This window comes from Macaca thibetana, chromosome 2 (genome assembly GCF_024542745.1).
Source record: "Macaca thibetana thibetana isolate TM-01 chromosome 2, ASM2454274v1, whole genome shotgun sequence".
In the NCBI taxonomy this organism is placed as follows: domain Eukaryota; kingdom Metazoa; phylum Chordata; class Mammalia; order Primates; family Cercopithecidae; genus Macaca; species Macaca thibetana.
In genome coordinates this window covers 63,081,323-63,098,348 of record NC_065579.1, presented here as the reverse complement: position 1 = coordinate 63,098,348, position 17,026 = coordinate 63,081,323, and the positions used below count along the sequence as shown (strand labels likewise).

General features: G+C 39.8%; 1 protein-coding gene and 1 pseudogene across 2 annotated transcripts; one reads left to right on the top strand and one right to left on the bottom strand.

Moving 5' to 3' along the window:
* The first annotated feature begins 1,577 nt into the window (after positions 1–1,577).
* On the top strand, positions 1,578–15,106 carry TRIM59 (tripartite motif containing 59). The gene is made up of 2 exons (XM_050779912.1): positions 1,578–1,675; positions 11,495–15,106. The coding sequence occupies exon 2, from the start codon at positions 11,498–11,500 to the stop codon at positions 12,707–12,709; it is 1,212 nt and encodes a 403-aa protein (XP_050635869.1). The 5' UTR covers positions 1,578–1,675; positions 11,495–11,497; the 3' UTR covers positions 12,710–15,106.
* LOC126948939 (signal peptidase complex subunit 2-like) lies at positions 13,474–16,997 on the bottom strand (annotated as a pseudogene). The gene has a single exon (XR_007723572.1). The product of XR_007723572.1 is annotated as a signal peptidase complex subunit 2-like (transcript).
* Between the last annotated feature and the right edge of the window lie 29 nt (positions 16,998–17,026).

Genomic DNA, 17,026 nt, shown 5'->3' with positions numbered 1-17,026 from the left:
TCAGGTCTCCGGAACGCGTAAACAAAAGCAAACAGCTGAGCGGCGGAGGGCGCTGGCGACAGGTGTGGGTGTGCCCTGAGGATGCGTGGCGACTTCCCGGAGCAGCGGGTCTGTGAGGCAACGATGGAAGACACTGCATTCCACAGCATAGCAGCAGGCCCTGCCCTGGATGGCTCCAAGTAAAAGACAGTTCCCCAGAAGCCGTCGGCCGCCGGCGATTCGCCTCCTCCGGCGCCCGACCCCGCCTCTCCCCCAGACTACCGGTGCCATCCAGATGCCCCAGGCGGGACCCCAGCTCACGAAGCCCACTGGCCGAAGCTCCCCATAGGCTAGAGAGCCGCTCCTTCGAGGCCAAACGTCCGAGAGGCGGCCTGCGCCTAGCACGCAGGCGTGGAAAGCTAGGCGCCAGCCTCGATCTGACCGCCGCCACCTGCCTCGGGCCGCGCCGTCCGCCGTTTACTTTCGAACGAGCCCAGCAATAGTTCCCATTGGCCGATGCCGCGCAGTTGAAAGCTGCCTGCAGACTGCGCCTGCGCCGCGAGGCTCCGGGCGGCCCCGCCCGGCCTGGGCACCTGAAGCCCTTCGGGGCGGAGGAGGGCGGGGACTCGGGGCGACTCTCAGCATCAGCCAGGAGTCGGTGGCTCTCTGTTTCGGCGCTGTGGAGTCGCCTACTCCGCCTCCTCCCCGCGGTGAGTCTAAGGACCTTTACGGATCCGAGAAGGTGGCTCTGAGTCCTTTTTCTTTTCCTGTAGCACAGGCTGGTGTTCCAGTGTGTTTGCTGGGGAGTCCTGGGGGCGTGACGATGGAGGGAGTGGCTTGGGACCTGCATTCATTCCCACTTGTCCCACACTGGAGTTTGGGGAACCATTCTCCCGTCTCTCCACTGTGGAGCTGCGTTCCTGTGAGGGAGGAGGCGCTCTGTGGTGGCCAGGGTGAGCTGGGCCAGGCCGAGTCGGTCAGCCCCACGGGGCTTGGGGTCGGGCGGTTGCGGAGGCGGAGGCGCTTTAGGAGGGAGGCCTGGGAGAGTGGAGCTTTCAGAGGGGGAGGGGAAGAGTACTGCCATTTTGAGTCCCTTTGTGGGAGGTGCTCGTAGGACTTAGGTGGGATAGGTGCAGTTACCCATTTTACAGATGTGAAGGCTCACTTTTGAGAGGTATTTGATAATACTGACTCAGGTACCACAGCATTGAAATGGCAGAACAGAGAGATGAGCAAACTATACTAAATCAGTTACAATTTTGAGCTGGCAAAGTATTTTACTCCCATGGATGCTTTTGTCTTGCAGTTAATTTTAAGCACTCTAAATGACCGTGAATGTTTTTTCTGCCATCGCCGTTGGTGGGTCATATTGTCGAGAGCTCATAAGCTACTTGACGTTGTAAAGAGGTCCTTTGTGACCATCTGTTTGGTCAGAGTTCGGATTTTCAAGGAACAAGCGATACCTCTACTGCAGCTCCAGCAACTGTGTTGGTGTTTGTGACTTTTCGGAAAACACAGTGAAGCATAGTGAAGATAAACATCAAAGACAGTGAACTAACAACCATTTTTATGACATGAGACAATAAATTGAAAGCATTAAGGATAACATTATTTTAATTTTAGAATAAGAATAAAAGATTCTGGAGGAGTTGGAGAGAGTGTATTCCGTCCCCAAACCAGGAGATCAACAAAGTAGGTAAGTTCTGGGAGATTAAGTAAATATGAAAAACATTTTAACTGAGTTTTTACAGAGTGTATCATTTAAACTATAAAGTGAAATTTAGAAGTCTTTTGAAAAAACATTATGTTGATGGTGTATCAAATTCCAACCATCTTACCGAAGGAGCGGAGCATAAAGTGAAAAATAAACAGCTTCCTTTTCCGATCTGTACCTTAAAGGTAGTCACTCAACTCTTTCGTACATCCTTCTAGAAATTTTACAAGAATGTGTACATCTCAAAACACATGCAAAGCTGTTATTTTAGACATACAGATCTGCAGAACTACACAAAACTGCAAATTAAGTTACCTGGATACTTCTTCACTATGCATTCATATATTGGTCTTTTTAAATGAGTAAGTAGCTATTTAATCTGGCAAGGTGAAATTTTGATTTTAGGTAATGTTAGTTTTGACATTGCCTTTCACCAAACACGTTGATGAATATTTCCCACCAGATATATTTTTACTTTGAAAAGTATAACAAAAGTAATTAAAGCCTTAACTTCTCAAGTCAGTTCCTGGTTAAATTGAATTAATAGTCTTTTTTTGTTTTGTTTTTAGTTTTTTTATTTTTTAGTTTAGGAAAATAGGTTGATATCAAAATGAAATAAAATAGTACAGATGGACAAAGAGAGTTAAAATCAGCTGACCATAGGATTTTTTTTTTAATTTGAAAAAGTTAAGGTGATCTCTCATTATTTTTGTATATTTATATGTGGCAGAATTATTTTTAAAAATCTTGTTTCTCAAACTTTCCGCAACAGTGTTAAAAAAAAAAATCTTATTTATGTATATAAATGATGAAGTTGTAGTTATTTCTTAAGTAAGTCTTCGATTGCATGAAATGTATTTCTTCTTTATCAGTTAGGGCCACAAAGATGTGAGCCCCAATTTGGGTGGTGGCACCATTTGAATTTTTCTATACTTAAAGCTGACTCACTAGAAGTCATGGGGCAAGTCATCGAATTCTATAATGTAGTAAAAATATTTTCGTTTCAGAGGCTGTGAAATGTAATGAATGTTTTACAACTGTTCATGTTTAGAGTTGAAAGGCAGGAAAGCATTAGTGAATTAAAGCTTAAAAACTGGTTTACACAAGAGAATGGGTAATGATATTTTTGGTGCTATTTTATCATCTGTTATACTATCTATTACCTAATATGCCAGTTAGACATCAGGGAGGCTCCCTAGTGAATTGGTCCTCTGGAGAAAGACTTAATAAAAAGTGTGGAAATTCAGAAATGTATTTGTTTTGACACTTAAACACAAGACGTTAGTGAAATAATTTGTCAGTAGAGTGATTTAGCCTCAGATTTCTTTCTGAGAAGATTCATTTTTTTATATTTATATTTCTTGGTGACTTTTAAAAGAGAAGCAGGAAATCTTGAGGTACTGGTTTCTACATGAGCTTAGACTCACTAGAGGAAAATACATTTTACATGGATTATTTTACTTTTTTGCTTTTTAAAAACATACAGTAGTATAAATTGATTCAAATTCATTTAGCAAAAGAAAGACTGGATAATAGGCAAGACACTTGAACATTTTTTTTAATTGTGTAAAATATACTAAACATAAAATTTACCATTTTAATATTTTTAAGTATACAGTTTGGTGGTATTAAATACATTCAGATTGTTTTGTAATTATCACCACCAACTATCTCCGTAACTTTTTCATCTTCCCAAACTGAAACTGTGTACCCATTAAACCAGCAGTCCTCAACATTTTTGGTACCAGGGACCAGTCTCGAGGAAGACAATTTTTCCATGGACAGGTGCGGGTGGGTGGTACATGGTTTTGGGATAAAACTGTTCTACCGCACATCATCAGGCATTAGATTCTCACAATGAGCTACAACCTAGTTCCCTCGCGTGCGCAGTTCACGGTAGGGTTCACACTCTTATGAGAATCTAATGCTGCCACTGATCTGGCAGGGGGCTTTGCTCAGGCGGGCTTGCCGGCCGCCATGGCGGGGGTGCAGGGTGGGTAGGGAGGGTTGGGGACCCTTGCATTAAATAAATGATAACTCTACGTCTTCCCTGCTCTCAAGCCCTGGCAACTACCATTCTACTTTCTGTCTTTGAGGACTGCTTATTGGTTTTAATATTATATATGCTTTTTTCACATATCATGTGAATGTAAATTTTTTTTCCATTGAACTAATTGAGTGAATTATATTAATAGATTTTTTGTTATTGAATTAACTTTATATTTCTGGGAAGAACCTTATTTAGTCATGGTGCAGTGTTTTTTAAAATGTACTCCTGTATTTGTTTTTGCTAACATTATATTTAGAATTTTACATAAGTGTCCATTTTTGAAATTAGTCCATTTTTAGTTTGTATTGTCTCAAGTTTTGAAATCATGTTATACTGTCTTCAAAACATTTAGCAAACTTTTCATATTTGTATTCTGGAACAGTTGAGTAGGGCCTAGTCCACACTCAAGGGAGAGATTTCAAGAGTATCCAGGAAGTGCAGGTCATTGGGGGCCATTTTAGAGGCTGCCTATCACAGATAGCTAATGGCTTGTTTATTTACTTAAATAACTAACTCTTAGACTGGTCATGGTGACTCACAGCTATAATCCCAGCCCTTTGGGAGGCTGAGGGGGGAGGATCTCTTGAGGCCAGGAATTTGAGACCAGCCTGGGCAACATAGTGAGACCCTATCTCTACAAAGCATAAAAACATTAGGCACGTGTGTTGACATGTGCCTATCAGCTACTTGGGAGGCTGAGCTGGGAAGATTGTTTGAGCCTGGGAAGTTGAGGCTGCAGAGAGCCATGGTCTCACCACTGCATTCCAGCCCTGGTGACAGAGCAAGTCTCAGTCTCAAAAAGAGCCATCTCTTGGGTTTATCAGTTCTAGCATTTTTATTTTTTATTTTTTTGAGACATAGTCTTGCTTTGTCACTCAGACTGGATTGCAATGGCATGATCTCGACTCACTGCAACCTCTGCCTCCCGGGTTCAAGCGATTCTCCTGCCTCAGCCTCCTGAGTAGCTGGGATTATAGGCACCTGCCACCCTGCCCAGCTAATTTTTGTATTTTTAGTAGAGATGGGGTTTTGCCATGTTGGCCAGGCTGGTCTCGAACTCCTGACTTCAGGTGATCTGCCTGCCTCGGCCTCCCAAAGTGCTGGGATTATAGGTGTCAGCCACAGTGCCCAGCCAGTTCTAGCAATTTAAGTTTTCTAGTTCATTATCATCTTCCATTTATCTTTATTATTATTTTGTCTTTTGAGACAAGGTGTGGCTCTGTAGTCTAGGCTGGAATGCAGTGGAATGACCATGGCTCATGGCTCACTGCAGCCTGGACCTCCCAGGCTCGAGCAATCCTCCCTCCTCAGCCTCCTGAGTAGCTGGGACTAACAGGCATGCGACACCATGCTTAGCTAAGTTTTTTATTTTTTATAGAGATGGGGTTTCAGTGTGTTGCCAGGGCTGGTCTCAAACTGCTGGGCTCAAGTGATCCTCCCACCTTGGCCTTCCAAAGTGCTGGGATTACAGGTGTGAGCCATCACACCAGGCTTATCTTTATTCTTTTTTTTCCACTTTTCCTTGTTTTTTTTCCCTCTTTTTTTAAGTTGAAGGCCGGGCGTGGTGGCTCAAGCCTGTAATCCTAGCACTTTGGGAGGCCGAGACGGGCGGATCACGAGGTCAGGAGATCGAGACCATCCTGGCTAAAACGGTGAAACCCCGTCTCTACTAAAAAATACAAAAAACTAGCCGGGTGAGGTGGCGGGCGCCTATAGTCCCAGCTACTCGGGAGGCTGAGGTAGGAGAATGGCCTGAACCCGGGAGGCGGAGCTTGCAGTGAGCTGAGATCCGGCCACTGCACTCCAGCCTGGGGGACAGAGCAAGACTCCGTCTCAAAAAAAAAAAAAAAAAAAAAAAAAAAAAAAAAAAAAAAAAAGAATTATTTTATATTCCTTTTGGTTTGGTAAGGAAAGTGTATGGTGTCAACTCTGCCCATGTAGTTTTTTTTAGCTCTGTAGATTTTACTGAAGAGTATTTCTGTTGTTTCACATGAATAAATTATGTGTTGACTGTGTACAGAATTCTCAGCTCATATCCCTTTCCTTCTAGACCTTGTGGACATTGCTACATTGTGTTCTAGCATTCCTTGTTGCTGGTGATGTTCTGGTTATTTCCTGCTGTGTAACAAATATCTGAAAGCTTGGCTGGCCAGATGTTCAAGATGTCTTTTTCACTCATGTGTCTGGCAATTCCTTGCCCTTCTGTTTGGCCTGTCTCTTCAGCAAAGTAGCCTGGACTTCTTACATAGCAGTTTGTGGCTCAGAGGCAGCGACCTGCCAAGCTAGTTAAGGGCTATACCTAGAACTCACCACAGCACTTATACTGTATCTTCTTGGTCAGAGCAGTCACATGGCCCACACATACTCTAATAGGGGGAGAATAGATTTCAACTCTTCATGTGCAGGGAGTAGAAGCAAAGCCACATTATAGGACAGCTCGTGTGGGAGGTAATTACTGTGGGCATTCCAATTTTAGAAATTCCAATCTTTCAGAGGAGAATTCTGAGACCTTTGGTTTTGTTTTCCTTTTTTCATCCTTCTTTTCTATGTGGATACTTGTAGGATTCTCTTTCTTTCTTTAAAATTGTATTATATTTTTAATTGCTTAATAGTTAAAAGTGAAACCATAATTTATAATGAAAAACAGATTCTTACCCTCTAGAAGCAGTCACTTTTATCTTTTTTAACATTTCTTTTGGTATTTTCTTCTAAATTTCTATATACTTATTTTTTTGTGGTTTCTTTATTTTTTAAGTATGTATTGACTTTCTTATAAGGAAAAATTAAGATTTAGTTCTTAAACTGTTTCCTTACTGTATTTTCCCCCTCAATATAATTTTGTTACTCTTTGGTAAAATCAGTATTTGATATTTACAATATTATGACTGTTACAGTGACAGCTGAGCCATATACTATAATATTAATCTTTCCTCTTTTCGTGATTCTATCATTTTTTTCCCTAAATTTAGTTACCTCTCAGTATGTTTCAGATACATGAAGCATTTCTATCAGTTCCATTTATTTACTTAAACATCTGTCTTCTGCACGCCTGTAATCCCAGCACTTTGGGAGGTCGAGGCAGGCAGATCATGAGGTCAGGAGATCAAGACCATCCTGGCTATCATGGTGAAACCCCGTGTCTACTAAAAATACAGAAAAATTAGCCAGGCGTGGTGGCGGGTGCCTGTAGTCCCAGCTACTTGGGAAGCTGAGGCAGGAGAATGGCATGAACCCAGGAGGCGGAGCTTGCAGTGAGCGGAGATTGCGTCACTGCACTCCAGCCTGGGCGACAGAGCGAGACTCCATTTCAAAAAACAAAAAAGAGATCTGTCTTCTGGATCTGCCTTCCTCTTCTAGAGTGACTCTTCTCTAGGCTTTCACAGTTGTCCTGGAATTTATTTCACCATTATGCTGGTGAACATTCTTGCTTTTCTTTTCTCCCTGCAGTAGCGTCTTTAGAAAGAGTTGGCAGAAGGTTGTTCATTTTTGAGATCTTACGTTGTCAAACTGTCTTTATATAAAAATTTATTGTTTTTTTTTCTATGTATAGAATTTTATTTTCCATTTTGGAAGCTATTTTTTTTTTTTCTGAGAATATCAAAGGTATTACTCCATTGTCTTATTGTTTCCAGTGTTACTGATGTTTTTACTGTTTGGAAACCTACATACAGCATAGCTAAATCCAAGGTGTTCATCCTAGATTAATTTTTGCTCTTTTTCTTCCTTCCAGAAGTCTAGACTGGTTGTGGGAAATTTCTGCTGCATAAAATTTCATACTGGTTTCTGAAAGAACTAGCCTGTAAGCATGGTAGCCACCTTTTTTTTTTAAAAGAAAAAAAAAGGGTCTTGCTCTGTTGCCTAGGCTGGAGTGCAGTGGCAGTCGTGGCTCACTGCAGCCTCAACTTCTTGGGCTCAAGTGATCCTCCTGCCTCAGTTTCCCGAGTAGCTGGGACTATAGGCATGTATAACTGTGCCTGACTAATGTTTAATTTTTTGTAGAGATAGGGTCTCACGGTGTTGCCCAGGTTGGTCCTGAACTCCTGGCTTCGAGTGATCTTGCCACCTCTGCCTCCCAAAGTGCTGGAATTACAGGCGTGAACCACTGCACCTGGCCCACCTATATAGTTAGTGTACTTCTCAGGCAGCAACCAGAGTCAGAAAGTTCCTGACCTTACACAGTTATTTTTCAGTTCTAGTTTCTCTTCAATTTGTTGCCTAAAATTAGTTTTTAATAAATAAACCAGTGAGAAAAGGGTAGTCCGAGAATAGATTTTGACTTCTGTGATCTGTAAGTTATCTACAAATTTTTGTCTAAAAAGTATTATTAAAAATTTTACATATGATAGCAGTAACTTTGAGACCAACCATGATTTTTGCCTCCTTTTTTTTTTTTTGAGACAGAGTCTTGCTCTGTTGCCCAGGCTGGAGTGCAGTGGCGCCATCTCATGCCTCAGCTTCCAGAGTAGCTGGGATTATAGGGAGTACAGATGTGCGCCACCATGCCTGGCTAATTTTTGTGTTTTTAGCAGATACAGGGTTTCACCATGTTGGCCAGGCTGGTCTCGAACTCCTGGCCTCAAGTGATCCACCTGTTTTGGCCTGCTTCCATTTTATATAAGCTTAGGATTTGCTTTACAATGTCGTGAATATTTTCATTTTAAAGAAGTTGAGCTTTTGGGCCCCTAAATGCATTATCAGAGTTGTTCCCTAGCTTTTTGCAAGCATAGAATAGGGGTTTGGGGAGAAAAGTTAGATTCTGTTTTAGGACTAGTTTTGCTACTTAAACAATTGAATAGCTCCAATAATATTAAATCTAGATTAAATGTATGTCCACTGCTCAAATTTTATTTCCTACAAAGTGTTATTCTGTTTATTCCTTCAATGTGAATTCTGACATCACTGAAATACTCTGAAAAACACATTTGTTTTTCTTGGGTGGTTTCTGTATGAGTTCAGAGATTTCTGTAGGTGTAAAGTTGTAAAGTCTTGCCAACATGCACTCACTTGAATTCATCTGCAGTGAATGTCATCTTTACTGTTGCTCAATTACTTTAGTTTGTTGGAATGCTTCATCGTTCAAGCTTAGTCTCTGTTTGACACACTTTGGCTCATTCAGGGTCTGTCAGTCTGAATGGAGTATTTTCTGATAGATTTTCCTTTTACACCTTTTCCTAAGCAGAGATTTTGCTATTAAAAAAAAAAAGCAAAAAAAACAAAACAAAACAAAGTCCCGAAACAAAAATCTGTATTATCACAGGTGTCTGAAAAGGCATTTGTTCATTGAACCAATAACAAGTAAATGCCTGCTGTGTTAAAAGTTGTGCCTAAATTGCAGGAATATAACCATAGTTTAGACACAATTCCTGCCCTTCTAGGAGGCCTACATTCTAATGTATACAGAAAAGTTACAAAATTCTTTTAAATAAAATCTTGTTAAAGTGCTATGAAGTAAAAGTGCAGTGTTTAATGAGAATAACAGGGGACCTAATCTGGGGCAAGGCATCCCAAGTTGAGCCCTGAAGAAAGAGTAAGAGTTTGACAGATAGTAAAGATAAGGAGCCAAGTTTGCATTTTATTAGAAATGCAGTTACTTTTAGATGCTATTTTCACAGATTTTTAATCTTAAAAGTTAGTTTTATGGCATGTGATTTGGTAACCTTTATATTTTATGTGAATGGCACTGGGGTGTCTTTTTTTTTTTTTTTTTTTGAGACGGAGTTTTGCTCTTGTTGCTCAGGCGAGTGCAATGGTGTAATCTTGGCTCACAGCAACCTCCGCCTCCCAGGTTCAAGCAATTCTCCTGCCTCAGCCTCCCAAGTAGCTGGGATTACAGGCATTTGCCACCACACTGGGCTAATTTTGTATTTTTAGTAGAGACGGAGTTTCTTCACGTTGGTCAGGCTGGTCTCAAACTCCTGACCTCAGGTGATCCATCCGCCTTGGCCTGCCAAAGTGCTGGGATTACAGGCATGAGCCACCGTGCCTAGCCATGGCACTTGGGTTTTTAAGTTTTGCCTAAGGTACTTTCAACAGTGGTGTAACTTGGTTTTTCTCTATCAAGGGGTAAGCTAGTCTTCAGAATTGTGGCTTGCGTTGAGGGTAGATATAAAGGAAAACAGTAGGAGGTGATAGGGTGCAAAATGGTCAGACTTCTGTTACTGGAAATATCAGTAATAGCTTGCCAAGAGGTCAAGTTACTTGTGTCAGAGATGGTCTCTGAACTATTGCTGCATTTCTTTTTCTGTCTCAGAAATACTGATTGAGAGACTTTTTCATGAAGGAAAGATGACTAATGGTCTCCTTTTTGTTCTTTACCATTTAGTGCTCTAGTTTTTCACTTAAAAATTAAGGCAGTAATTCAGTTACCATAGTCAACTCTTATCTTTCAAACTGATTTTTATTATAAGGATTAATTCAAAATTTTTCTGCCTTCTAAATCTCCAAGTTAAAATTATTGCCTTAGAAATTTATACTGTGCTGATCCTGGGGTTTAAGCATACTTGTATTTTAATTCAAGAAGCTAAAAAATTTATGGTAGTAACAGTTACTATGGAGAAATTTGATAACTTGCTTTAGAAACCATTGTTGAGCCAACTGGGACATGTTTCCTTCTTTTGTATTAAAGAATATACTTTTGCTAAGCCTAACTTGTTATAATAGAAATAGTCTTGTCTACTCATTATATGTGCTTGGTTTTGATTTTATCATCTTAAATGTTAAAATGTTGCCCAAAATAGGCCGGGTGCGGTGGCTCATGCCTGTAATCCCAGCACTTTGGGAGGCCGAGGCTGGCGGATCACGAGGTCAGGAGATCGAGACCATCCTGGCTAACACGGTGAAACCCTGTCTCTACTACAAATACAAAAAATTAGCTGGGCGTGGTGGCGGACGCCTGTGGTCCCAGCTGCTCGGGAGGCTGAGGCAGAATGTCATGAACCTGGGAGGCAGAACTTGCAGTGAGCCAAGATCATGTCACTGCACTCCAGCCTGGGTGACAGAGCAAGACTCAGTCTCACAAAAAAAAAAAAAGAAAAAAAAAGTTGCACAAAATAGTTGTAATCACTAAGTAGACTTTAACAGAACACTTTGAATTTTTGTCTTTATTAGATAGTATATTAGTCTGTTTTCATGCTGCCGATAAAGACATATCCGAGACTGGGTAATTTATAAGGAAAAAGAGGTTTAATGGACTCACAGTTCCACGTGTCTGGGGAGACCTCACAATCATGGCAGAACGTGAAAGGCACATCTCACATGGCGGCAGACAAGAAAAGAGAATGAGCCAAGGGAAAGGGGTTTCCTCTTAAAAAGCCATCAGATCTCTGATACCACAAGAACAGTATGGGGGAACTGCCCCGATGACTCAAGTTATCTACCACTGAGTCCCTCCCACAACATGTGGGAATTATGGGAGCTACAATTCAAGATGAGATTTGGGTGGGGACACAGCCAGACCATATCGCATAGCAACAAATTTAAATAACTTTAATTTGAAGCATTTTACTACAAATTAATGATAATCGCTTTGTTTGGGATGCTTTTGGTCCCTAAGGAATAAATTCTTAATTGTGATCAGTTATTCACCATATATACTAGGAATTGAATTACTCAGAAAGCTTCATTTTAAAAATACCTTGTTCTCTTTTAAAAGACAAGCAGTATAGTAACAATTTGGAGGTTAATGCCTAGAATGTTAAATAATATGTACAGGTGTCTCTATGTAAACTTAAAATAAGCTTTTCTCTTGACAGGAAATGCACAATTTTGAGGAAGAGTTAACTTGTCCCATATGTTACAGTATTTTTGAAGATCCTCGTGTACTGCCATGCTCTCATACATTTTGTAGAAATTGTTTGGAAAACATTCTTCAGGCATCTGGTAACTTTTACATATGGAGACCTTTACGAATTCCACTCAAGTGCCCTAATTGCAGAAGTATTATTGAAATTGCTCCAACTGGTATTGAATCTTTACCTGTTAATTTTGCATTAAGGGCTATTATTGAAAAATACCAGCAAGAAGACCATCCAGATATTGTCACCTGCCCTGAACATTACAGGCAACCATTAAATGTTTACTGTCTACTAGACAAAAAATTAGTTTGTGGTCATTGCCTTACCATAGGTCAACATCATGGTCATCCTATAGATGACCTTCAAAGTGCCTATTTCAAAGAAAAGGACACTCCTCAAAAACTGCTTGAACAGTTGACTGACACACACTGGACAGATCTTACCCATCTTATTGAAAAGCTGGAAGAACAAAAATCTCATTCTGAGAAGATGGTCCAAGGCGATAAGGAAGTCGTTCTCCAGTATTTTAAGGAGCTTAATGATACATTAGAACAGAAAAAAAAAAGTTTCCTAACAGCTCTCTGTGATGTTGGCAATCTAATTAATCAAGAATATACTCCACAAATTGAAAGAATGAAGGAAATAAGAGAGCAGCAGCTTGAATTAATGACACTGACAACATCTTTACAAGAAGAGTCTGCACTTAAATTTCTTGAAAAAGTTGATGATGTACGCCAGCGTGTAGAGATCTTGAAACAAAGACCACTTCCTGAGGTTCAACCTGTCGAGATTTATCCTCGAGTAAGCCAAATATTGAAAGAAGAATGGAGCAGAACAGAAATTGGACAAATTAAGAACGTTCTCATTCCCAAAATGAAAATTTCTCCAAAAAGGATGCCATGTTCCTGGTCTGATAAGGATGAAAAGGAAATTGAATTTTTTAAAATTTTAAACATTGTTGTAGTTACATTAATTTCAGTGATACTGATGTCAATACTCTTTTTCAACCAACACATAATAACCTTTTTAAATGAAATCACTTTAATATGGTTTTCTGAAGCCTCTCTATCTGTTTACCAAAGTTTATCTAACAATCTGCATGAGGTAAAGAATATACTGTGTCACATTTTCTATTTGTTGACGGAATTCATGTGGAAAATAGTTTCTCATTGAAAATGTCAATCTGAATTGTTTAAATGGGCTCATTCTGTACACTGCTAAATGAAAAATAGGGTGGCAGCATGAATAAATAGCAAACTAAGCTTTATTAGTGCTGCAACTAATACAAACAAAGTTTATATTTGTTGCTTTTGGTTAACAATATGTCAAAGTTAGAAATATCTGAAATATTCAAATCTTTGGGAAAATCTAGTAACTAATTTGAAAAATACACTATCTCATTTTTATTGGCTTTATGAATGTTGACATAATGTTGCTGTGACATTTAAACATTCTTGTACCAATATTGTCTTTTACCATTATTATATACTGCAGTTAATTGGCTTTACAGTTCTTTATATATATAGCAAAATCCTGAAAGTACGTATACCTTTATTTTGATATGGCTTGAAGCTTTTGAATGGGTGAATAGGATGATAGAAAGGTTTTAAAATCAAGCAACAAAGTCTTAAAGTGATAAGGCATTGCTTAAAGATCTTTTGATCAAATATACCTGTGTTTTAAATAGTTTAAGAGCCCTAAATGTTTATCACCATTCACTCCAAATAAAGCTATTGCTTTTGGATAACTGTTTGGGAACAGTGGCTTTTTAAAAGAAATTTTCGAGACTGGGTCTCACTTTGTTGCCCAGGCTGGAGTGCAGTTGTCTGCATGACTCACTGCAGTTTCGACCACCCAGGCTCAATTGATCCTCCCGCCTCTGCCTCTGATGTAGCTGAGACAAGGCACACACCCCCATTCTTGGCTAATTAAAAACATTGTTTTTTGCAGAAATGAGGTTTTGCCATATTGCCCAGGTTGGTCTCAAAGTTCTGGACTCGAGATCTGCCCACCTTGGCCTCCCAAAGTGCTGGGATTACAGACATGAGCCACTGTACCTGGGGGCCAGCATTTTTAATACTTGTCATATTCTATGTTAGTGTAAATTTAAGATTGTATTTAACTTTTCTGCTCATCAAATCAGTTCTTGGATTAAAAACTCATTCTTACTAGAACAGAATCATGTTGGTAACTTGGTCTGCAACAGGTTTTGATGGCATCGTGGACTTTATTCATCTTTTTTATTATACTTTAAGTTCTAGGTGTATACATGTGTATACATGTGTACAACATGCAGGTTTGTTACATATGTATACATGTGCCATGTTGGTGTGCTGCACCCATTAACTCGTCATTTACATTAGGTGTATCTCCTAATGCTATCCCTCCCCTCAATATGCCCCAGTGTGTGATGTTCCCCTTCCTGTGTCCAAGTGATCTCATTGTTCAGTTCCCACCTATGAGTGAGAATATGCGGTGTTTGGTTTTCAACTTTATTCATCTTAGCTCATTTAAATTGTCTACCACATTCCCTTAAGCTAATGCAAAAGTACCAATAACTTAATCTTATATTTGCTTTGCTTAAGAGGGCCTATTAAATCAAAGCCTTTTAGTTCCCTTTAACAGGGACTGGAGTTATGATGCATGTGTTATGACTTTTGGCCCACTGTTCATGCAACCCTAAGTGCAGGTTGATTTGCTTTCCAGAAATCCCAAAGGGGCTGCTCTTGGATCACTGAAGAAGAGCCTTATCTAGTTCAAAAAGACGTTTTGGGTCAGATTAGACAATGCTCCTGGCCCTACAGATTACACATAAACTATCATAAATAAATACAGCTTTTCAGGGAACTAGTCCTAAAAGTCTTATCTGCTGAGAACAAGTCTTAACACTAAGATGACGGTATTATATCAATTTATGATTAGTATCAGACTTACACCTAGCACAATTAACTATTGTGTGGGTAAAGAACATTTAAAGGGCATAGTAGAGGTAAGGAGACACATATTCAGGTAGAGATAAAAATACTAAGTTGCATTGATTACTTAAAATACTAGTCACACCATAAAAGTGCCCTGTAGTTTGAAAAACACATAAGCAATGAAATGTATGTTAGCCATTATGTGTTAAGCTACTTAATCTCTCATATCTGTGATGTGAATATTTTTAACCCCCACTTTTTGTAGATGAGGGAACTGACAAGTGACTTGCCCAAGGTCATATAGCTGTGGGAGAACCCATGCATTCTCTTTTCAGAGTTCATGCTATCACTCAACTTTAAAGAAGTAGGCCAAGATTAATGTTAATAAGGGTTTATAATCTATAAGAATAGCTAAAAACATAAGTATATATACCATTTTAGATTTGACATTATTTTGTATCTTGCTAATTTTTAGGAAGACTTCATTTTGTTAAGTATGCATATAGTTGAATATGAGTAACTGGTTCTTATACTGCTGTTTTGTATTTTTACCAGCAGGAAGATTGCAAAAGTTAATGTATATAAATCTTGAAATATTTCTAAGTTTTATGTATAACAAAATATATATTTTAATAAACACCTTTTGATATTTATTTGCACTGTCTTTATGAGACTTCCAAACTCAGGAGTGGTAGCTATGGGATTTTCACTTGGGTTCTGGGTACTTCTATTCTTTGAAACTTAGTACTGCAGGCTGGGTGTGGTGGCTCATGCCTGTAGTCCAGCACTTTGGGAGGCTGAGGCAGGCAGATCACTTGAGGCCAGGAGTTTGAGACCAGCTTGGCCAACATGGCAAAACCCCACTCTACCCAGAATACAAAAATTATCTGGGCACTGTGGTGTGCACCTGTAGTCCCAGCTACTCGTGGCTGAGGCACTTGAATTGCCTAAACCCATGAGGCGGGGTTGCAGTGAACCAAGATCTTGCCACAGCACTCCACCCTGGGTGATGGAGTGAAACTCTCAAAAAATCTGAGCTCTACTGCATTGGTTATGAAAACATAAAGTATTAAATTCTATTCTCCCACCAAATGAAAACACTTGAGATTATCATTATAGCATTTTAAACTTACTTTTCCCTTATATATTCTTTTTTTTTACTTTTCTTGAAAAAAATTTTAGAAAATGGCAGTTAATAAAAGGCACAAACAAATCAACAGGGACATACTAGTGGAAAACACAATATAAAACTAAAAGGCCATTGGCTTGTTTAACTGGTTAAAAGCACAAAATGTAACAGGCAGAAAGTCTGTTTCAAACAAATTAAAAAGCTATGTGTTTTTTAAATTCTCCCCAAATCAGATACATACACACCCACAAAAAGTGTGTGAAGGAAAGCTGTCATACACAAGAAGTTGTATCCTGAATTCTTCAAGGAAACATATTGAAATAGGAATTAACAGTCAGCAACAGATTAATAATTTTTAAAAATTGAGTCTTAAAATGCTACATGGCCCAAAGCTATACTATATAAAGTACTGCTAGGTACAAAAGAAAATGTCTGTACAGCTTTTAGCAAAACTGCTTTCTCAGCAAAGCAAATTAAAATAATGCCATCAGCAGATCAAGGAGACTATAGACATCAGAGCTACAACTTCTCATTTCCGTGTCAGAAAATCCTATTTATCCAGAATAGACTAAAATTTCAGGACAAAACAGGGACTTAACATTTCTTACTTTACCCAGTTTAAGTTCATCTCCCCCACCCCCAAAGCCAGTAATTCAGCAAGATCCAGCAGAAAGAGGGCTACTTTTAGAATTCGCTATTTTACTTTTCTATAGCGAGACCGTCATGGAGCCTGGATATTTCAGGCTCATACGCATCCAAGACCAGTGTCCCACTGTGGTCAAAAAACAGCAATGGACTTGGTGAACTTGGCTTCCCGCTGCTGCTTTGTTCTCCCACTGATGAAGGTCGGCTTCAAGGTGTATTTGTCATCAAACCTTTTAAGACCGGAGGACAGCTGCCAAATATCATCAGGGTCCATTCCTGTAGGATCTTTCCTGTGGGCCATGAGACAGATGCTCTTCTCCTTATATGAGGTATAAATGGTCAGAATCCCCATCATCACAAAATAGGATATGACGCACAAAGCCAAAACGGGTTTGGACTCTGGAAAGGGGTGCATACAATCCCAAAGCAAAGCCAGTATGGCAAAGAAACAGGAGATTGTACAGATGGTGAGGCGACCATCAATTAGACCAAAATTCTCCACATATTTCTATTTTTCCAGAAGTACTTTTTTGCCAGAATCATCCAAAGAGTTTTTCACAGCTGATCCATCCCACTTGTCAATTTTTACAGGCTTATCATCTATCTTCCACTTACCTAACAAGCCGCTACGGCCACTGCCTGTCCCGCAGTTGGAACCGCCGCCAGCCCCACCATTGCCTCTGAGACCACGGCTTCTCCTGCCCTGTGCAGCTCCGCCGCCATTTTGTCCACCTCTGAGTCTCCCCCTTATATATTCTTGATTTCCAATAAGTTACCATACTTGAATTTCAGATCTTG